At 42.7% G+C, this 23,365-nt stretch overlaps 3 protein-coding genes across 3 annotated transcripts; 2 read left to right on the top strand and 1 right to left on the bottom strand.

Moving 5' to 3' along the window:
* The first annotated feature begins 86 nt into the window (after positions 1-86).
* Positions 87-2,576, top strand: LOC138630172 (charged multivesicular body protein 4b-like). The gene is made up of 5 exons (XM_069714344.1): positions 87-246; positions 888-984; positions 1,356-1,473; positions 1,612-1,787; positions 2,513-2,576. Exons 1-5 carry the CDS (start codon positions 87-89, stop codon positions 2,574-2,576), a joined length of 615 nt encoding a protein of 204 aa, XP_069570445.1.
* A 2,180-nt stretch (positions 2,577-4,756) lies between these two features.
* On the top strand, positions 4,757-11,697 carry cdk10 (cyclin dependent kinase 10). The gene is made up of 13 exons (XM_069714291.1): positions 4,757-5,038; positions 6,371-6,443; positions 6,541-6,612; positions 6,760-6,862; positions 7,205-7,286; positions 7,528-7,595; positions 7,823-7,875; positions 8,308-8,377; positions 8,592-8,651; positions 8,869-8,992; positions 9,367-9,506; positions 9,655-9,707; positions 9,805-11,697. The coding sequence occupies exons 1-13, from the start codon at positions 4,949-4,951 to the stop codon at positions 9,897-9,899; spliced, it is 1,083 nt and encodes a 360-aa protein (XP_069570392.1). The 5' UTR covers positions 4,757-4,948; the 3' UTR covers positions 9,900-11,697.
* A 690-nt stretch (positions 11,698-12,387) lies between these two features.
* On the bottom strand, positions 12,388-20,016 carry vps4a (vacuolar protein sorting 4 homolog A). Its single transcript, XM_069714272.1, has 11 exons — positions 19,821-20,016; positions 18,819-18,930; positions 18,579-18,723; positions 18,429-18,490; positions 17,833-17,952; positions 17,535-17,691; positions 16,791-16,939; positions 15,745-15,826; positions 14,928-15,147; positions 14,127-14,267; positions 12,388-13,412 (listed from the first exon to the last, which is right to left on the bottom strand). The coding sequence occupies exons 1-11, from the start codon at positions 19,839-19,841 to the stop codon at positions 13,311-13,313; spliced, it is 1,311 nt and encodes a 436-aa protein (XP_069570373.1). The 5' UTR covers positions 19,842-20,016; the 3' UTR covers positions 12,388-13,310.
* Between the last annotated feature and the right edge of the window lie 3,349 nt (positions 20,017-23,365).

Here is a 23,365-nt window from a genome sequence, read left to right as displayed (position 1 = left end):
AAACAAAAAAAGCGAACCGGGTCTTTTTTTTAAAAGCTGTTGTTTGTTTTCAGTCAGCATCAACAAACATGTGTGTTTTGTTGAAGATGTTTAGTGGTGGAGAAAAGGTGACGAAGACGCTCCGGGTGGTGCAGAGAGAGTCGCTGCCGGGAGAAGACGCGCTGATGAGAAAGAAAGAATATCTGAAGACAAAAATCAGCCAGGAACTTCTGTTTGCCAAGAAAAACAGCATCAGAAACAAACACGGTGAGACGGTTTCGTAGAAAAGTTCATTTATTTATTAAACATTGAAAAAAATACACGTCGCTAAGTGATAAATAAATACAAATTTAAATTAAAAAAAAAAAAAAAAAGCTAAATGACTGCTGCTGTGAATGGACTTGAAACACATTAATAAATGCAATTTATAAACAGTAGAAATAGAAAGTCAAAGTAGATAATGGTTGAAAAAGTTTTTTAAAAAAAGTTTTTAAAAAAAAAGGTTGAAATAGTTAATGTAGATACATTTATGAAAGTCAGTAAAGCTAAAAGTAACAAATAAATGGTCAAACTTGATATGGTGAGTTATAAATAAGAGATAAAATAGCTAAAAGTAGTGGATAAGTATTATGTAATCTACACTATATAATATAAAATATAATATATATACTGTATATGTATATTATTGAACTCAACATTTTTTTTTTCAAATTTATGTTCACAAATTTGTTGAAATCCATATTTGTGAGCACTTCATGTTTTGCCAAGATAGAAAAAAAAAAACCATCAAATTAAACAGCATGATGCTGCTCAGGTGTGCCGTGGGACAATAAAAAGTCAATAACAAGAACCATCTCGAGATCTTCCAACACGTCTGAGTAAAGTCAAGTTTGGTCCTTTCGTCTCAGCGGCTCTGCGGGCGCTGGGAAGAAAGAAGCTGTACGAGAAACACCTGAAGTTCATGGACTGTGCTGTGGAGGCCATGAGATCTGCTCACCAGCACATGTGAGTAGGGCTGCCGGGATCGGTTATTATAGTTTAATAACAGACCTTATAAAAGAATAACAGCCATTTATTAAGCGTTGAAAATTCGAACATTATATGACATTTTTTTGGCTTCGTAAACAACAAATGCGCAGAGCAGATATGACATAAATATCAACTTTAACATACCTATTACTGAAATGTACAAAAAGAATGACTGACAATGATCGGTACCAGTTGTCTCTATAAATATGGTCTTGTTGTGGCACTAACTGTCCACTCAAGGTGCCAGTAAACCCCAGGAGAAGATGTCATACGTTGTCATGATATATAACATAGCTCGTGAATATAATTACGTAGATTTACGTAGAACTTTCTGCTGGCTGTTGCAGAGAAATCCTCCAGAAGGTGAAGGACCTGATGAAGGACATTACGGAGGAGCAGGATGTGATTCAAGAGATGTCCGACACGCTCTACACATCGATGAGCCTGGAAGTGGAATTCGATGAGGTAGAATGTGATTTTGATTTATTTTCAGAGCATTTTTAGTTTATTTGCAATGAATTGTCCAAAAAAAAAAAAAAAGCGTTGCATCACAGACTCGCCAGACTTTGGAGTATCTGTGGTGAGATCTGTGTTTCCTCTCAGGACGAGCTGCTGGCGGAGTTGGAGAAGCTGGAGAAGCTTCTGAGCGACAGCCTTTTCGAGACGGACGCAGCGGAGGACAGAGTCTCTCACCCCAAAGTCTTCTCCAAAGCATCACCTTCCCATCCGGGTAAGAGCTTCGGGGTCGTCCCGGGTCACGTTCGCAAGAGGCCAGCAGCGTCAGTAACCGAACATGTTAACTTCCTTTTAAAGCAAGAAGCTGATAATAACATTAAAAAAATAAATAAATAAAATAAAATCATGCAAATCGCTCACAGTTTATTTAAATTTTTTTCTCCCCCCCCCCCCCCCCCCCGAAAGCCAAGATGGAGGAAGACGAGATCGAAGATGATTTAGAGCATCTTCGGCGTTGGGTGAACGAGCCGTGACAAACACACCATCGGACACGACACGCCGGCGCAGGATGGAATAAATCGGCAGCAGTTATACATGATTGTTCGTGAGTTGTTTTATTATTTGTGAGGACATTTGACCGTCTTCTCTGCACAGGTAAAGTCGGTGAAAGCTCCTCGTTTACTGCGCGAGATGTCACAGAAACCGCAGCATTCACGTTGTGAGCTCTTTACGACAGCGTCATCATAATGACGCTGTCGTAATGGCGCTCTCAACGTCCCCTGAATGACCTTGTGACCTCTTCTAAACTAGGCGGCTCTCAGTACAAACTTGTCCTTTTTGTACGGCCTTTGCTTCGGCTGCGTGTTTCACCTTTGTCCTGTTGGCGTTCCTCTTCTGAGAGTCATTGTTTTGAATCGCTTTTCGCATCGTAAAAATAAAAACATGCATACGACACCTTACCCGGTCGGAGGCAGCGATTTGCGCTCATGAGATTTGAACGCCCGAGTGTGCGTTACCGTGCGGCAGTTTGTTCGTTTTCGTACTGAAGTGAGAGTGCATTCGTCTTATCCCCGTGTGACTCTCAAATCCGGGATCCCGTCCTGCTGCTGTGAGCAACTGCATGGGATTAGTGTCCCAGACAAGAGGCAGTGACGGCGGTGGGAGGAAGACGATTGTCAAAAGCTGCAGACAAACGCTGGTGAGCGCAGGCTGGACGGGACAGATGGGGCGATGTAAGCATCACGAATGTGGACGCGTACGAGCTGTGCAGCAGCTGACTGAAGCCTGATGGGTTCTGGACCGAGCCAGGAAGACTCAGGTGAGGATGAGACATACGTGAAAACTATAATCAACCATACCGGCGTTCTCATCGACAAGACGGATAAGGCTGATTTCTGTTGGCGGCTGCTTTAGCGATCGGTAATCAATTTCGTTCCGAGGTTCTCCACAATGTTCTGTTTTGTGTTTGTCCGAATGTGCCGGAGGTGTTTCTGTACGTGAAGCGTTGACTTTATTCATGCATTATTTAAATGATGCAGACAAAGCCCTAACACTCTTAACAACTTAGCCAAATCCAATTTAAAAAAAGTGCTGGTGCTCCTCGTACTGTACAAACACACACACACACACACACACACACACACACACACACACACACACACACACACACACACACACACACACACACACACATACAGACACTGAGGTCAGTTCAGGCCATTCACTGTCCAGGAAGAAGTACCAACAAGAAGCAACAACCGGAGGGACAGTGAATGACCTAGACACACACACACACACACACACACACACACACACACACACACACACACACACACACACACACACACACACACACACACACACACACACACTGCTGGGTCATATCCTCTATTCAGCAGCTATCTGTCATGTGCAGGTCAGTTCAGGCCAATGACTGTCCAGGAAGAAGTACCAACATGCCACAACCTGAGGGACAGTGAGGGACTCTCCCTGTCGGCTTTAGAGAACAACGTCCCGTCGCAGCCCAACCAAGAGCCCTATACAGCCTCTCGTCGTCCACCCATCATCCTCATCACGTGTCCGTCACAAGAGGACATCCACGCCGCGCAGTCGTCCAACATCACCATCGCCGAAGCCTTACAAGAGCGGCGGCCCGCGTCCACGCCGTTTGTCGTGGGGAAGAAATTCGTAGGCAGGCAGTGACTCCCGGTGTCAGCCGAGGTAAACGGAGAGGAGAGAGGAAGGATTTGTTTACAGAGACAACGGTGGGTAAATTGTACTTGATTAAAAAGTTTGTCATAATGCAAAACGTTCGTGGTGTCATGTTCTACTATTATTTTGAGGGATTCATTAGTGAGCAGCTTTTAAATGCTACATCTTGTCCAGGTTTTTATTTGTGCCTGGAAATCCTTTCAGGTTTAACACCAAAGTTCCCCCTTGCTCACGGACACATTATGAAATAGGACCACTTTTGTCACCTTTTTTTTTTATAATGTCTCTTGGCAGTCCTTTTGTCTCTTTTAGCAATAGTTTCTGTGTCATGTTGTACTCGTTTGCCTTCATTTGTCATTTGTGTTGGGTTTTGAAACTCTTTGCAGATGATTTGTGTTGTTGTAGTCATTTTGCATCTCTGTGCAGTAATTTTTAATGTCTCTTTGCAGTCGTTTTGTCTCCTATTGTAATAGTTTTGTGTCTCTTCGCGGCTGGTTGGACTCTGGCAGCATACACTTACATAAGTAAATAAGAAAAATAATTGTGTCCATTAAAAATCATGTATGATGTTTTACAGTATGTATTACTGCGTAATCTACAACAATGCATCGTATTTTTTTTTTTTAGAAGTCCTGAAGGGTAACTTCACCGACTTTATGCAAGATTAGTTTACTAATCACTGGGAGTGATGATGTCCATCAGGGTCATTTTAATGTAAAAACAGAGATATTAAATATTACAGCCCTTCTATCCTCATCTTGTGAACCTGCTCTTGTAAATGTACTTTTATTCTGGAAAACCTGGAGCAATGAAGTATTATTCTAGAACTGTGAAGCTGCTGCAGTAACAATGCTGCAGTACTTATTTTCTATATTGACCAGTTCATTATTCAGTTTTGAAAATGTCTCTAGGATATATATATATATATATATATATATATATAGAGAGAGAGAGAGCCATGGAGTGTGGACTATTTTTCATTTATTTTCTAAATCCATTAGTTGCTGCTATATTTTTGATATGACGTTTTTGTATGTATTCATATTTATTATTTGAGCTCATCCAAGAGGAACTCCACAAACAATCATCTCGTTACAGAACCGCAGAAGTGTTTCCAAACCGAGTCTGAAACTCCGGGAAAGCACTTTGTTGGCCTGCAAAAAAAACCCAACAACAACAACAACAATGGCGGCGGCGGCGGCGGCGTCGAGCTAAAACCGTTAACGGATGTTACTCGTTTGTACCGAGTTCAGAAAACATTTGAAAAGAAGGAATGGACGCCGTCGTAGAGGACGAACCGGACCCGATAAGGCTCAAGTCCATCAAAGGCAACAAAACCTTCACCGTGCCTCAAAATGAAAGGGTAAGAGGACGAGCGCCGCGTGCCGATCCCCGTTCACATCTCTGGTAGTTTTAATATAATCTGCCTGTCGGAGGCGAAACGTGACACAAAGGACGCGATTAAACACCGTAATACAAGACGGGGAAGCCTCGTCGAAAATTCGGCACACCCAAAAAGAAATATATCCGGGAAATACCGCTGTGCAGCTGCCTCTCAGTCCCACGTGTTCGCAATACCACTCGCGTTAAATTTGAATAATGCTGGCTAATGCCGAGCACCAAATCACGGATTACTGTTCAAGCTGAAATGCAATTAATAAACACGCCCCAAAAATTAAGTGGGAAAGGTGCGATCTGTTTTTTTTTTGTGGTTTTTTTGTTGTAAAGTGGCTTTGGTGTTAACTAGTTAAAATGGCAGGTTTTTTAAATGGACTTTGGTTTCCATCCAAGGGGAGTCTCCTCGGTTAATAAGCCCCTCAGTGCTTGTGCGTATTAGTGGATATTAGTAATTAGTTTTAGCCGGCGCCTTTCCAGTGTTAATGACTTCACTTTCAAGATAGTCACCGACTATCAAGTAGTCATCAAACTACAGCGGGATTCAGTCTAATTACTGACATACTGTGTAAGCCTGCATGTCAAAGCGCCCAAATCCACCTCATTACGGGAATACTGATCACAAGCCGACCCAGATTGGTGATTAATGTGTGTCGGTCCTGAGCGTTTTCCATTTAAGTAATAGCAAATTACCCTGAGAGCCAATTAGTGGCCCGAGACGACTGTCAGATATCTTGATTGTGAAATGCATGAACAAATCCTTTTCTCTTTTATATTCGACCATCCAGTGTCGTATTTTCCATGAGCCATATTTATTCTTTAGATTTTTATCCTGTAATACCGCAGTCAAAATGCACTGACTTTATTCGGCCTTTGGGATCGCCAAAGGGCTCTCTAAGTCTTTTAAAAAGCATGAATTTCAGTTCTGTTATCATGAGACGGGTAATAAATAATATTCGGTGTGATATTAAGGAGGTTTCATAATTTGATGAACGCTCCAGAAACTGTGGATCTTCTTAACTACATATATAGATATATATACTGTACTGTATATACTGTGCATTTTATATTTTTTTTTACTGCTATTTTATTGCTTTTCTATTATTCTATTATTATCTTATTGCTTCTGTATGCTGCTGTAGCGAAAACATTTCCCCTCCGGGATTCATAAAGTAACTACCTAACCTAACTACTGCTTCAGACAAAAATAAAGTACGTGACATTTTTCACCGATTGGAGGAGAAACTCTCTTCATCTCGTTTTCTGGTTGCTGTTTTTTTTGTTGTTGTTGTTGTTTCAGTTCGGGAGCTGCAGGAGCGTCCGAGAGTTCGAGAAGTTCAACCGGATAGGAGAGGGGACGTACGGCATCGTGTGTGAGTCGGCGCGGTTCGGGGAAGAAACGGGATCAACACGTCAAGTGTGAGCGTGAAACGCGCTCAGTAAATGAACCGTGTCCTTCTCTCACTGCAGACCGAGCTCGTGACACAAAGTCAGACGAGATCGTGGCGCTGAAGAAAGTCCGGATGGACAAAGAGAAAGACGGTGAGACGGCTGCTGCGACGTCAATGTTCCTGTTCAGCGTCTTCTACTCGTGTGATGCTTCTTTTTTTAATTTTTTTTAAATTTTTTTTATTGAGTCTGTTGAGGTGATCGTTTAAAGCTGGTGATGTCCTGCTCTTTGTCTGTCAGGGATCCCCATCAGCAGCCTCAGAGAGATCACGCTGCTGCTGAGGCTGAGACATCCCAACATAGTGGAGCTGAAGGAGGTGGTGGTCGGCACCCAGCTGGAGAGGTACTACATATATATATATATATATATATATATATACACACACGCACACGTTGTTGTTTTTTTAGTGTGTATCAGTGCTCATCACAGGATCAACAGCTTTATCAGTGTTACATTCACAGTTAATTGTGGGAATTTAGTATTTTTTGGTCTTTTTGTTTAGTTTGGATCCATTTTTAGTAAATAAGCTCCTTTCTCATATTTTGTGACTTCAAATATGTCGCATCAACTCGGCCGGAATAGGAATGATTTCTGTTAACGCGGTTGATTTTTTTTTTTGTGTGTAACCGTAGTAACCTGTTTTACCGTCGTGTGTTGATGTTCATTTAATGTTTTTCCGTCCAGTCTGTTTCTGGTGATGAGTTACTGCGAGCAGGACCTCGCCAGCCTGCTGGAAAACATGCAGACGCCATTCTCCGAGGCTCAGGTGGGTCCGAGCGACGCGCTCGTCGACCTCCGGCTCGTGTTTATACTTCCAACAGTGTCTTTGGTGTCACTTTCTAACAGAAGTGAATGTAATTCTTCTGTTTTCATGTATTTGTTCAGGTTTAAAAGGATTATTATTATTTATTTTTTATTTTTTTCAAGCTACCACTAAACATCACATTACTTTGGTCTTGGTTGTTACTTTGAGTCGTGGGTTATAATATTTTCTCTCCTGTTTCCAGGTGAAGTGTATCGTCCTTCAGCTGCTCCGAGGTTTGGAGTATCTCCACCACAACTTCATTATTCACAGGTACGAGTAGACAGACAGACAGACAGACAGACAGACAGACACTAACTTCATTAATCCCGCAAGGTACAGGGCAAAGCCATAAAAATGACAGAATAAAAAAAATAGAGGTAGTAAAAAAAATATTAAATGTAAAAATGCACATTATAAACAAATAAAATTAGAATAATATTAAATTAAACTAAACGTATCTTCTGGCAGCTCATTGTCCTCCGTAATCTCGTTATCAGGGACCTGAAGGTGTCTAATCTGCTGATGACAGACAAAGGCTGCGTTAAGATCGGTGAGTCCTCCTCTTCTTGCCGTAATCACATCCCATGATGCGACCGCTGACCTTTGACCTCTCTCCCTCCCCGTCTGACAGTGACGGATTTAGAGTCACGTGGGCGTCGCTGCAAAAGTATTGTCGTTTTAACGAAAACTTTCTTGCCATAACGAGACATTTTTCCTTATTTTTTTTTTAACATCATAACAAAGAGGAGTGAAAGCGTAAAGAAAACAGAAATTCTTCCATATAAAGGTTTTTCCTCATAATTTTAGATCCTTTTGGGGGCTTTAATTACTTTTTATTTACTCCCTTGAAGACACACTGATATCAAAATAACTGATATTAGCTTTTAGACATCAACATCCACCTTCTGCACGTAAACTGTGGAGGAAGTGATAATCTGTAAAATGTTTTTTTTGTTGTTTTTTTTTGTTCCCCTCCATGCAGCTGATTTCGGGTTGGCCCGGATGTACGGCATCCCCCAGCAGCCCATGACCCCCCGAGTGGTGACGCTGTGGTGAGTGTTTACTGGGTCACGTTCACCCAGTCAGCCTCATTCACTTTAAGTGTTCTCTCTCTCTCTGTGTGTGCGTGTGTGTGTGTGTGTGTGTGTGTGTGTGCGAGCTGTGCAGATCACACCTTGTGCAGCCTCAGCGGAAACTCGTACTTGTAATCCCTCGCTGTAATCTGTGTTTATTAAATCCACCACCTTCGGGGCCTCCGTCATGCAGGTACAGAGCTCCAGAGCTCCTCCTCGGGACCAAGACGCAGACCACAGCTCTGGACATGTGGTGAGAAAAACACTCGTTTTACACCTCGACAGAAGGAGGGGAGAGAAAAAAAATAAAAAAAATAAAATCACTATCTTTTAATAATCGGCAATTAACCACTCGAATATCCGAGATCCAAGATTTACAGTCGATTTGGGTGCTTCACAATGAATCGCTGAAGTTATTAATACGCACTGTTCAACGGGATCGCGGTGACGTGACGGTGTTGCCTTCGCAGGGCGGTGGGCTGCATCCTGGCGGAGCTGCTGGCCCACAAACCTCTGCTGCCCGGAACCTCTGAGATCCAGCAGGTGGACCTGATCGTCCAGCTGCTGGGAACGCCCAACGAAAACATCTGGCCGGTGAGACTTCGCCGAGGCCCGAAGGCGCTCTGTGGTACCTGGAACCGAGACTCGTTTCCCATCGAAGCGGCCACGACGTGTCTTTGGGTCAAACGAACTGTCCGTGGCGGTTGAGGGTGCGAAATCAGAGCCGCGATAATAACCGCGTGAATAGGAAGTATGCCGGATAAGTTGCGAGTCGGAGCCGCTGTTGATCAGCATCCTCAAACCCTCCTGAATTCAGCCGTCGACCGCAACGTTCACCGTCAGCACCAACATTATTCACTTCATCTCCGAGTAAAGTTTTACCTCATCTGTACAAATGTGAACTGACACAAGTCTTTTTTTTCCTGTGTGTGTGTGTGTGTGTGTGTGTGTGTGTGTGCGCGTCGCAGGGCTTCTCTCAGCTGCCCCTCATTGGTCAGTACAGCCTGAGGAAGCAGCCGTACAACAACCTGAAGAACAAGTTCACCTGGCTGTCTGATGCGGGACACAGACTGCTCAACCTGCTCTTCATGTTCAACCCACAGCGCAGGTACCATGACGACACCTCCCCCCCCCTCCAGATTACATCATGTGACCGTAACCAAGGCGGTAGCTCGGTCAGGAGCTCACGTCACGAAACCGCCGTCGCTAAAAATCCTTTCAGTTAACCGAGTCTCGTTTTGTTTTTGCCGCTCCAGAGCGACCGCCAAAGATTCTCTGGAGAGTTCCTACTTCAAAGAGAAACCGCTGCGTGAGTGCAAAGATTTCCGATTTGATTTACTCGCCGATGAATCGCCGTTCGCCGTCACCGACCACCCCCCCCCTTACTCTCTGCTCCTTCCTTCCAGCCTGCGAGCCGGAGCTGATGCCGACGTTCCCGCATCATCGCAACAAGCGGGCCGCCGCTCCGGCAGAAGGGCCCTCGAAGAGGAGCAAAGTGTGACGAAGACGAGGAGCCGGTGGACTCAAAGGACGACCCGCCGGTGGACCTCGTGCCGTCGGACGCAGGAGTCTCGACCGATGCGATCGTCTTGACTATTATAAAAAAAAAAAAAAAGGCTGAAACCGCATCTCCTGCAGTGTGGAGGCCGTCGTCCGCGTGCGCCGGAGGAGCGTTCGCATCCAGAGTCACGGACCGGACTCGTTATCTCATAATGACGAGAAATGAGGTTTATAATAACGAGATCTCATAATTACAAACTCCAATCTCACGATTACGAGATCTGATTTGCTAATTGTGAAAAAGAATCTCATTACTACAAAGTGTAAGAGAAGATCACATGATTACAAACTCCCAATCTTTTAATTACAAATAAAACCTCATTATTACGAGACGACTGCGATATCCAGATCTCATGGAGAGCCTCTAACGTTTTTTATTTTTGTCCCAGACTGAAGCAGATGAACCTTTATCTACTAGTTACACTGAATTTGAATGTTTTTAGAATTTCTTTCGCAGACCTGGTTTTTAAGCGAGTTTATATCATTTACTTATAAATAAGGCTGTTACGTAGAAACTCCCTTCAAAAACATTGGAGTGTACGATTTCCACCTGGATTTGCCTTCAGGAACGCTCCTCCTTCAAAAAAAAAAAAAAAAAAAAAATCTGCCAACACACGAGCGGCTCCACTTTTTCCGTGAGGTGAGCGGAAAAAAAAACGCAACTATCGATGACGAGAGATATTCTGGAGGAAAAAATAATAATTGGGGATTCAGTGTGCAAAAATACATCAGAAAAACTGTAATAATAAGAGTTCATTATCACCAAAAATATGTCATAACGACAAGATGCGGCTCATCAAAGTTCAAGAGACCTCATAATTATGTGAAAACAAAACTGTGTGGAGCCTCATGTTGACCCTCGTTCCTCTGGCGGGGAACCATTGCCTGTGTGTAGAAAGCCAGCTCGGGAACAGAGCTCCTCCAAAGCGTCTTGCTCTCCGGGGACAGTTCCTGCAGCTGAAACGTCACTTTTAAAAAGGACAATTAAGGCCTTTCATTTTACATAAACGCAGTTAGGACCGCCGCCCCGTTCGTACCTCGCCGATTAGACTTCGAACCACTTTAACGTCTATGTGCACATTTGTAACGGGTGCCAGCAAAAGACTTGGAAACGTTGTCCGAAGGCAGAACAAAAACCCACCGACCAGCGCCTGTGAAAGTGTCGACGGCCATCGAAAGCCTCAGCTCGAACGCCTACGACCTCGTCGGTAGACGTGCCGGTGGATTTGTTTTGCTTTGTCGCCCGGTTCAGGCTGACATTTATTTACCTCGCCGTCACGGTTCTGAAGACGTTCCCCTCTGCAGAATAAAACGTGTCAAACCAGCGCCGCTGCCCTCCTGTCATTTGAAACGTCAGTTTTTTTTTTTTTTATTAATTCAGGTTAAATTAGTAGTAATGGTTACATGGCCAGCGGCAGGTTGGGTCCCCGTACAGGGACGTTAATAACTGAGCTCCCACTGAACCACACACACACACACACACACACACACACACAATTTCACAACTCGGTGTGTACATTTGCCTCCCAAAATAAATAAATTAAATTAAAAAATAAAAATCAGGCCATTCACTGGTGCTCCAACATGAAACATGAAGAAAAATAATACTTCAAATGTAAACATAGGGTACCTCTATTAGTTACATGTCAACTGTGACTAAGAAGTTGTATAAATAATGTTCTGTAACACTGTTCAACCATGTTTGCAAAGCCCCCCCAAAAAAAAGAAAGAAAAGAAGACGTGATTGACTGATGCTCCTTCACAGGTTTAAACTCTGCCTGGCCTCAACTTTAACTTGAAAAGAAACACGAATCACTTCCTGTTTTGATCCACTACAGATGTGTGAATATTAGGAGCTGATTTACAAACATTTATAAACAGCAGCCGAAGAAGAAGAAGAAGGTGCAAAATATGTCGAAAATATGATGGAGACGCGTATTAGCGCGAGGACTCAGATCTGCTGTTCACCTCTCTGTTCATTGACGTTAAAGTCCGTTTCCATCGCACTTCATCGTGTTTCACTTCCATTTATTCGCCAACTTTTCCGCCCCAGAAGTGTAAAACTGTCTCGTGAGGTTTTTCAGGTGCAAATTGAAATTTTTTTTTTTTTTTTAACAACAGCCGGGTGGAAACAACTTGTTATCAGAGCAGAAATGTAAATGATGTCACAGTGTGGCACTGATGCATTCTGGGAAATGGAGCGAAGAAATTAATGTAAAGATGGACGACGTGACAGCTAAAGAGAAAACCTTTAACAAGAGCTGCAATGAATTATTTTGTTTAAATTATTTTGATAATGGATTAATTAATTGATCGTTTTTCAAGAATAAAAGATAAAAAAAAAAAAAAAAAAAAAAAGCATGGTTCCATGTTCTTGAACTTGAACTTTTACCGCTTTTCATCATCTGACATTAAAATGAACTGAAGACTTTGAGGTTTTGGACTTTTAGTCGGAAGGATACAAAACATTTTTCACTGTTTTTGGATGTCTAATAAAGCGAACAATTAAAACGTTAAACAAGATAATAATCTGAAGGTCCATTACTGAAATCTCAAACTTTCATCGCAGCTCTAAATCCTGTCTGTGTTTTTTTAATTGCAGAAATGTGGTCTTGAGCTCTCAGTCAAGCACATCTCTCTCTCTCTCTCTCTCTTGTGGGTTTTTTGTTTTTGTTTTTTTGCTCCGCCTGCTGCTCGCAGAGTTACAGGTCTGATCCGGACGCACTCGCTTAATTTAACTCTGAATTAAATAACAAAATAACGGGACTCTGGACATTTAGACATAAATATTAAGACACACGAGTTCGATAGAAACACTTGGATGCATTCACACACTCGCATGCCTGGCAGGATAATGAACTTCTTCTTTTGCGTCTTCTTCGAACGGCACCGTCCTTCATTGCGGTTCCGAAGCAAAGCGCACGATGGCAGCGAGATGTACGGGTCCTTCAGTCGGAGACGGGTCAGACGGAGACGGAGACGGAGGCCAACTTTCACGTGTTTCCTCGCGTCGAAATTGCAGCGCAGATGAGAAGTTCCTGTAGTGAATATGCCGTAACGGATCTTCGTGGGAGGAGGAGGGGAGATGGGAGTGGGAGGGGGGGGGGGTCTACTGTCCAACTACCAAATCACAGCAAGAGTTTCTACCGCAGCATTTGGTCCACGTCCTCCGAGGGTTTAGACATCCTGGCCTGGATGAACGCAGGTCAGACCGGCGGTTGTACGTTAAAACGCCCGAGAGGCAGCGAACCAAGTGCTCAGCGGAGAGATGAAAGCCTATCGGGATGGTACAGCGGCGAAAAGGGGTGAGGAAGGAGGGAGGTGCGGGGGAGGAAGGGGGGTTTCCTGTCTCTCAGCCCTCCATCCCAAAGTCCTCTGTGAACTTCTTGACCTTCAGCAGGTCCTCGGTGTTGACGGTGGGACGGGTGGTGGACAGAGAGCGCAGCATGTCCGACTGCAAAGGAGGGACAGACACGCCGCGTTTATTATTATTATTATTATTCAAATTACCCTTCAAGATAATTTGTATTTAGCAGATTTTCGAAAAAAAAGAAGTTGCGATGTGATTTGCAGTTTTAAGTTTGTTTGTTGCAGTCGAGAAAAAAAAGAAGGGATTCTTTTTTTGCTTTTTAAAGCACCACCTGATGAAGAGTGTAATTGCTTCCTTTGATACTAAGCATGCTGCACATCACATTGTTCTAATCTGTGTTTACTTATTTATTGAACTTTATGCAGTCATAGTTTCAGCAGAGCTTCTGTTGAGGATATTTTTGTTAAATTTTATTTCCTGATGGGACTCGGTTATTGTGCTAACTTTGCACCAGAGATTCAGGGGAACAAAAAGTCCCCAAAACGGTAAATACAAGGTCACAAAGTGCAATTTCCCTGCAACTTTCTAATTTTTTTTTTTTTTTTAAATCGGATTTGTACATGAATCATTAAAAAAAAAATAATAATAATTTTTTTTTTTTTAAATGCAGTGAGCCCCTTTGAACGGTCACGTTGCTGACTGCATTAGTTCGCCGACCTGATCACCTGCATAAGTTTTTTTTTTTTTTAAAGGGGGTGAAAATACACCAGAATTATCCTTTAACTCGTACGTATAATTACGTTACATTATAGTTGATATTAAGAGCCGAACTTGTGTTGTCATACGTGTGCGTCTCACCATGCAAACAATAGGCTCCAGTAGCTTATCACTAGGCACATCCATCCAGGTCATCTCTGTGGCTGCGGGGTCGCCGGGGGAACACGGGGTCAAGAGGTCGTCCACCATCACCTGGTTGTTGCTCCGGGACGGACCGCGAACCTGCAGGGGGAGGGAAGAAGAAAAAAAAACACCGTCGATCGATACGACGAGCGCTCGTCTCGAACGGATCGGGATGTTCAGGTGAAGACGAGACCTCCTCAGTTCGGAGCTTCCGGTGACCCAAACAGTTCCCGTCGCACGTTTCTCCACGTCGACTTTTAAACTTTTAAAAGCGCGAGGTTTGCCAGGAACAGCTGATGTGTATGTTGTGCAGTTGTGAAGCTGAAAATACGCTGCTGGTTTTTAACGGTCGATTTAAATTCAGATAAATGTCATTTTCGAGAGTGAACAGCTCAGAGGTGGATCTGATACTGTGCAGCGTTTGAGTGCCTGAACTGTTGTAATAACAATGAATAACGCGAGTGCTTTCATTTTTGCAAAACAAATGACAAACGTGTTGATTTATGCTGTTCTTTTGCTCTTCTGCTGAACCGAAAATGTACAAAACTGTGACTCAAAAAACAGGCGATTACATTGAAACATTACAAAAATGACAACTGTGTCAAATTGTGAAACATTCATCAAGACGTCAGTTACGAACACTTCACCAGGAGGAGTTCTGGTCGGGAACGAAGATGAATAAAGAGTTAAAAACGTCCTGCTATCTGTTCGCCGCTGCGCCGAAGTGTGAACGAGCCGCTGAAGCTCGTTTCCTCTCACCTTCTTGAAGTGCGTGGCAGACTGGACCTTCCTGACCGGCTGCATGAGAGCGTCCCGGACGATGATGCTGATGTCGGCGCCGGAGTAGCCGTCGGTCTTGCGGGCGAGCTGCCGCAGGTCGGCCTCGCTCAGGCTGTGTGGCGTGTTGCCCAGGTGAAGTCGAAACATCTGGGACCGGGCCTGCTCCTCCGGCAGCGGGATGTAGATACGCTTCTCGAATCTGACACACGACAGACGGACAACGGACAGTTTGACCGCACTTCCAACCGGCTGGTCGACGCGTACGGGGTTTAAACAGCCCGCCTCCAGCTTTCAGAAGCGTTTTAAGACTTGAAAAGAGCCGCCTGCAGCTGAAAACGGACACGGGGCACGACGTTATATACGCGTTACCGTGGTTGCCAAATGATCCGACACCACTTTCGCACGTCGGCTGTACGATTGCCTCCGGCGCAGTTCGGGAACATCGGGTGGATTTATGAGCAGTTAAGCTTTTTCATTTGTACTAAAACCGCGTCATAAAGTCCCGCGGTTGCTCCGTTTGGTTGGAGAAAACAAACCGGAGTCCGACCGGGTGTCCGGTCGACCGTCAGCCATCTCGCCCGCCCACGTCCACCACGCAAACAGACCGCAGTGTGATGTAACCGAACCAAAAACACCTTAAGACTTCACTCAGCTGTCCGTCAATGTAGTTCAATAAGACTACAGCTCCAGCGAAACGCCTCCTCTGACTGACTCCCATGTAAGATTCATTGGTTATCTGAATAACCCCACGAAATCAGGTCAGGACAAACTGTAGAGCACCGACGTGACCTCTGACCTTCTGCGGATGGCTGCGTCCAGCACCCAGGGGATGTTGGTGGCTCCCAGCACCAGAACGCCATCGTTGTTGTTTCCCACACCTACAAGAACCGGAGAGCTTCAGTCAGCGCGGGAACCTCTTGTGAACTGTCACCATTTATTTCTCATCACGTAAACCTTTCATTTACTTCGGAAAAACACGATGGTTTGGACTCTGCTTGCGGCAGCAGTGCCTGCTCTCAGTCGGTTTGTAATGCTTATATCGAACTCTAAATATCCTCTGTAGCTGAAAGTACAAAAAAAAACAACCTCAAGTCTAGAAGATTTACGAGGTTTTCTTCCTTCACTGCATCAGTCCAGTTTTTTTTTTTTTTTTTCCACTTCTTCCAAAGCTAAAAAGAGAAAAACCGTGAGCACTTGCTGGTTTTCGTTAAGTGTCAGTGCAGGGTTATGAATTTACAGATCAAAAGTGACTTTACATGTGTTTATGAGTTAAACATGCTGGCGGTGGAAATAATTGCTTTTCCACATGTTCTTGCTTGTTGAACAAGTGGTTTGAAAAAAAAGTACTCTTACAGGCTTTGTACTTCTGAAGGTTTCATTGCAGTGTAACAAGCACAAGTGTTGTCAACTCATTTCAAACATGAACTTTTCACTGCAGTCTCTTTACTGTCTGCTGTGTATTTCTGTTGAGCGACAGGAGAGGCTGCAGTGAAACCACAAACGACACCAAAAATGCGACAAGAGAACTCTCAGCGTTGTCTTTAGGCTGGCTGGATGGGGACGGCTCCACAAACCCAAATGTCTGTCGCTGAGTGATGACGCGTGACAGGTTTCAATTTCAAAAAGCCCGCGTTTCAAATTACAATCCCTCTCGCGTTTCACACACGGTGCAGACGCACACTGGGTTTTCACCTTCATGAGTTTTTTCCCCTTCGTTTGCTTTGGGTTAAGTGTTAATAACGGCAGAGAAAAAAACAAATCCTGCTGACATCATAGTTCCTGCACTTAATGCTGCATATTCTTCTCTGTCCGTCCTCGTCTGATTGTCCTCACGTGACTCACCCTGCATCTGGACCAGGAACTCTGTCTTGATGCGGCGGGCGGCCTCGCTCTCGTTCTCGTTCCTGGAGCCGCACAGCGAGTCCACCTCGTCGATGAAGATGATGGAGGGTTTGTGCTGGCGAGCCAGATCGAACAGGTTCTTCACCAGCCTGCCAGAGACAGACGGAGACGCAGACGGAGAGAATCAGACCGAGAGACACGAGGGCGGAGAACGAAGCGCGTGTGGATTCACTGGGAGCTCTTAAAGTCAGCTTCACAAATCATTTCAGACACATTATTGTCCTGATTTACTTTTGTTAGTTTTGATTGAACTATCGAAAGTCAGTTAAAACATTTTATTAATGGGGTAATAATAAAAGCTTCTATCACCCAATATTTAGATTTTGTTGCAGCTAGGGTAACAACAAATTATTATTTTCATTATTGATTAATCTGAGGATTATTTAATTGATTAATCATTTAGTCTTTGAAACATCAAATAATATTAGAAGCGGTGCCCACAAGCAGAAAATCCTTGTTTTTGTTTTCCATATTTTTTTTTTTTTTTATCTTAAGAGAAGAATTAATTGGTTATTAAACATTTTTTTCTTTCCTGTATGAACAAAAATTTGTTTTGGCTCTCGAGGATTCAGGTTTGAAGTCTATTCGGGCTGAAAATGTCAGAAGTAATAAAACTGCTTTTCTGCACATTTCTCTGAAGACAGCGTCAGACGACAACTATCGTCCCCGAGACAGAAAACGTACTTCTCGCTCTCTCCCAGCCACTTGGACATGAGGTCCGAGGAGGAGACGGAGAAGAAGGTGGAGTTGTTGGCCTCGGTGGCCACGGCCTTGGCCAGGTACGACTTCCCCGTCCCTGGAGGGCCGAACAGCAGGATGCCTCTCCACGGAGTCCGCTTGCCTGAGGACAAAGTCACCCGGAGGGGATGAAGGTCATACGAATGCAGTGATTCTGTAGCTGCCGGCAACAACTGGGAAAGTTATACTTATTTCAGTATATATAGTCAGTAAACAGAATTAGAGAAGGAAGATCGTACAGTACCTGTGAAGAGGTGAGGGAATTTGATGGGCAGGATGACGGCCTCCTTCAAAGCTTCTTTCGCTCCCTCCAGTCCAGCAACGTCGTTCCACCTCACGTTGGGCTTCTCCATTATAATAGCACCTACAAACACACAACACGATTGAGATGAAACACCTGCAGAGCAACTACTGAGATAAGAGCCTACGCGCTGAAAAGCTTTGATTACGATTAGGATCACACGATAAGGCAGGCTTTCCTGGTTTCTGTCCATTTTCCCTCCTCGACACTATTTTTGAAAGGGCAGCATCCTGAGTTTAGCCCCGCCCACGACTACTGTGATTGGTTAAAAAAAAAAAATAAAAAATACAAACAAGCCACAGAGTTTTCCCTCTTTACCAGACTCAAATATGAAAAGCATTGTAACAGTGGAAGAACACTTCCACCATCAGGTCAAACTGGAAACTACAGCAGAGCTCACTATAATTTCCACCCAACATACCATTATTAAAAAAAACAACTAGTTATTACACATCTAAAAACATTAAAAAAATAAAATAAAAACCACCTCTTATGGCTTGTTAACAACATGAGGGTAAAATTCATACAAGCTCACTTACCCATAAGTTGCTCCTGCAGCTTCTTCTTCTCTGGGTTTTCTCCCTCGCTGTCGCTGTCGCTCCTGAAACGAGAAACGGAGATCACGTCGGTACGATGAAGAACGCTTGTTGGGAGATCCGAGTGTGCGTTGCGGGAGAGTGACATCCTACTTGTCATTGCTCTGCGCCTCCTTCACGGGCTTCTTGCCCTGCTTGTCTTTGTTCTTCAGATAGTCCTTCAGTTTCTCCGCTCTGTCCAGGTACTGCATGCACTTGGCCCGTATGCTCTCCTTCGCCTTGTCGCTGTGGGCCTCATCTGGAGAGAAGGACGAAATCCCAATCGGGAGCCGTGAACGCAACGCAACGCAACGCGCCGACAGATCGTCGCGCCCGTCAGGCTGCAGCACTTACATTTGATGGCGTGGAGGAAATACTCCACGGCGTGCTGGTAGAGGCGCAGGGCCTCCTCATAGTTCTTCCCTTTGTCCTCCTCCGTGGCTTTGGTGACGAGATCAATCGCTTTCTGCAAGCAGATGCCGGAGAGACATCAAGATCAAAGGACACACGTGAGATGATTTTGAGGAGGAGGAGGAGGAAGAAGAAGGGTGGAGACATAAAAAAACAAAGATACACGTGTTAAAGTCAACCTCACATCAACCTGCACCTGAACCAACACCAGACCCAAAAACAAAAGCACAAGTTGTTCGGGATCCCGGCTGCTTATTCGGTTCATTAAACCAAATCCACGGTGCCATTTCTTAAGCCAGTTACCACACTGCCATGATGCTGCAAGCCCTAAATCTTTGTGGCTCCTCCAGCAGGAGCAACCTTCACGTGTATAACCCACGCAGAGCTCAATAATCTCATTATTTATGTACTTTATATTTGTATACACTCGTTTCTAATTCAACTCTATTTAACCTGATTTAAAAACTGATTTATCTTCGGGTTGTTTGTTGTTGTTGTTGTTGTTTTCCAAACGGTAAATTAACGGTCAATAAATAAACAACCTCGGAGGTCGTTTAAAAGCAGTTTATAATTGTTCTGCAGGCCAAAAAAAACCTTAAAGACCCCCTTTTTTTTTTTTTTTTTAACCATTTAGTAAATATAAAATATTGTTTTTATATTGTGTTTCCTCCCGAGCAGCGGAGAGGCTCCCCGGCTTTGTTTTGGGCAAAAAAACCCGAGATAAATAGATAAATATGTTTGTTATTTATTGTGTTTGTTCACCCGGGTAGTTAGAAGAGCCTTTGCGGGTTCTGAAACTACCTTCAGAACAACGCCGAGTGGGTTTTTTTAATTTATTTTCTTTGGTTATTTAAAACGTCGCTGGCTGGATAATTTACTTCCGACGGTTTTTTAGCTCCGCGACCCAGAAATGCGTGCTAACGCTGAAGCTAACGGTAGCCTAACCTGAAGCGTTGACGTTGTCATTTCATCTCACTTCGTCTCGCTGCTTTCCGCCCAGATTATATTTATATATATATATATTATTTTTTTTTTCCGGTCCTCTCACCCTCCACCAAGGTGGACGCGTGAAGAAACGCAGCTCGGTGGCGGCCCTGTGTTTGTGAGGCGCTCGGACCAAACACTGCGGCGGGCCATAAGCCAGCCGGCACAACCTCCACTTCCGGTTAAGATTTTCAAAATACAAAAAAAAAAAAAAGGCAAATGAGAAACGCTCTGCCCGAAGATGGCAGAATTCCCATATGCGCCGAAATTAATCGAGAATATATCTTTGTTAAAACCTTCCCTGAATGAAATATGTATCTACTGTCAATTAACGTAATAATATAAACATCATACGTACCTTTAATTTGTTCTGAAGTCCTCAATGTGGAACTTCCGGTTGTATGGTTAAAACGAGCAACGAGCGTAAACGACAGTGGCAGACAGGACCGCGAGCTGCTGCCACCTAGCGGCGGTATGATGTAGTACACTCACCAGTCAAATTAAAATATTGTGCTCATAATTAAAAAAAAAAAAAAAAAAGGAGTTAAACACAAAAAAAAAAAAGTTTCCATGTTCGACTCAGAATAACAATAATCACAAAGTAAAGACACATTTAATCCAGTAAATATTTCACATGTCAGTGGTGAAAATTGTGGAGCGCCACTTATTTGGAAAAACACAGGAATACTAGTTTAAAAGAAGGATAAATGGTTGCAATAAATATATTAAGATTCATGACAAAAAGTTTTGAAAAAAAATAATTTGTAAATAAATGTAACATAAATTGAACCAGTTATCTATTAGTTATCTAAGATTATAAATTGTTGAAACAAGCTAATTGTGATAAATTAATAGTGAAACTCTATTGTAAGTAATTAATAAATGTTACAAAAGCTCAAAGTAATGGATAAACAGTTGAAACGGTTAACTAAAAGTTGTCGATAAATATTGAGATAAACCTAAAAGTAATAAATAAATATAACTGGAAGCAAAAAGGACAGATAATTGTCGAAAAAGGTCACGGTAATAGTCAAATAACTGAAATAGTTAACGTAAAATGTTTAAAAAGCCGAAAGTGATGGATCAACAGTTGAAATAATCAAATAACAAAGTGAAAGGCTAAAAGTTATGCAAGAGCTCAAATATAGCTCAAATAAATGTCACAACAGGTACGAGTAACAGACAAAGAGCTAAAATAGTTAAAAGTGGCGGATAAATGGTTGAAAACGCGAAAAAGTTTAGAATAAATGGTCGAAAGATCCAGTTTCTGTCACTTCAAGTCCAAATGCAAACTTAAAACAAACTGACTTCAATACTGACAGTTCAGCTCCATTAAATAAATATTGTAAAATCCACTTTTATATATCCAGTACTGTTAAACAACCATAAAATGAAACACAAACACGACGGAAGTGTTATCTGACGGAAGTACGTTGTAAATTACAAAATGTGAAGTCATAAAAAAAAGAAGAAGAAATGACACATGACCTCGTGTAATTTATAACAGTTTTATTGGAAGGTATTTACATTTGAAGATTACTACATTGCTATCATACATTGTATACTGTATCTTGGAAGGAAGTCTAAAATACTTTGCATATGGCAGGTTGCTGCAGCAGCACTCTCTCGTGTGACTTTTTCAGTTTTCATGATTGTGTTGGACGCAAGCTGCCACAGATATTTATTTACCTTTGGTTCCAGAAACCCCTTCTTTTTGAAGCGTTGCTTTGCATAGACAGGAGAGCCAACATTTCAGAAACGTAAAGGAGGAAGGTGATGACGAAAAGGTGTACATTCACAGGTTTAAAAAAAAAAAAAAAAAAAAAAGGGGGGGGGGGTTTGACGGGTTTAGTGCATCGAGCTCAAAGAGGGGACGGCCCGTCGCAGATTAGGTTACAGCAAACACGACCGACTGGAAATTAAAAGCACTTTGAGAAAGGTTTAACGCTTCTTCCTGCGTCAGCTGTTGCGGAAACTGACTTCACTCATCAGGCCGAATGTAACTCAAACCTCCCACTCGCACGTCATGTTTGAAGGGAAGCAAAGTCTACTTCTGCTTTAACACAGCCATCGTTAACTGTAGCTTTCAAAAAGAAGTTAGGCAGCTGATAGGAACTATGCAGTGGCATATTTTCACTTTCATAAAAAGAAAAAACTTCAAACAATCACAAGGACATCGAGTCCAACGCAGGACAGAGGTCATTGAGGCGGATGACTGAGTTCCTTATCCGGGGGACAGAGAGGTTATCTTGTTTTCCTCCGTTGGACACAACGGTACATTGTCTGAGGTCCAAACAAACACAGAGGCTCCACTGAAGAGTAACTTTAGTAAACGTGTACTATGAACTAGCCGAAGCCGATGAAAACGTGTTTATTAGTCACGTTGAACTCACCGAGGAGTTTAAACGAAGGCGAGACGAAGCGAAGAGGAAGGACGGCGATTCCTTTACGGCCCTTAAGCAACGTCGACTCGCCTCGATTTCAACCCCCATCCCCTCTCCAAAAAAAATGAGAAACTAATCTAAACGGTTCAAATCAGATGTAAAAGGTTCATTGTCGAGGGAATAGTAGTTCGAGCGTTCTTGGTCAGATTGATGGATTTTTCCGGAGCTTTCAACGACTTCTCACTGTCTTCATTAGACTAAATATACTGTGAACACCAGCACGTGTCTTTAACCTAACAAAAGTTAAAAAAAAATACTATAGATGTGATTTAAAAAATAGTCGCATGTCATTGAATATTAAAATTATATTATATATACGTATAATATATTAATATTAGCATCATGCATAATTCAGAATAGGTACTTTTAGCCGAATCCGAGCCTTTATTTTGAAAATATTTGACAATATTATTGTCTACTCTGAATTGCTTACGGAGGACATTAATGATTTCACCCCCTCAAAAAACAAACTTGAAAAATTTAACAGATGTTTCTGAAAAATAACATTTTGCATTGTTGAGGAAAAAGACAGTGTTTTTGTAAAAGACAAAAAAAAAAAAAAATGTAGCAGAGTCCTGAAAAATACACTTTTTAAATAATTTGATCTTGTCATGAAAATGTTTAAAAAAAATTAAAAAAAAATTATAGTTTTGTTTTGTAAACAAATAAACTAACTGGAGGTAAAAACCTAGTTTGAGTTAGCTATTAGCCAAAGCTAACTTTGCAACTTTCTTCCAGTTTTTTGAAATTTCTAAACTCAATTTCCGAAGCTTCAAAACCTTCAGAATTTAATTTGTTACTGGTGGAGAAAAAAAAAGTAAAACTACACATAGTAGTGCTTAGCAGAGCCACGACAGTGGACCTTAGTGGAATTTGTACGATTTTCTGTGTTTTAGCACCTTAATCAAACACTAAAATGAACATATTATATCTACAGCTTCATTTATTTCAAAAAGGTCCTTTTTCCAACAAACAGGAAAGCTAAAGAAGGAACAACAAAACATTTTTTTCACTTTCATTTCCTCCGTGCTCATTAGCTCCTGCAGTATTTCTACTTTTGGT

This window comes from Brachyistius frenatus, unplaced genomic scaffold (assembly GCF_029030835.1).
Source record: "Brachyistius frenatus isolate BFR_SWC_R1_liver_20210118 unplaced genomic scaffold, ASM2903083v1 Contig_129, whole genome shotgun sequence".
In the NCBI taxonomy this organism is placed as follows: domain Eukaryota; kingdom Metazoa; phylum Chordata; class Actinopteri; family Embiotocidae; genus Brachyistius; species Brachyistius frenatus.
Note: the sequence above shows the minus strand (reverse complement) of the source record. Positions and strands in the feature narration are given on the sequence as shown.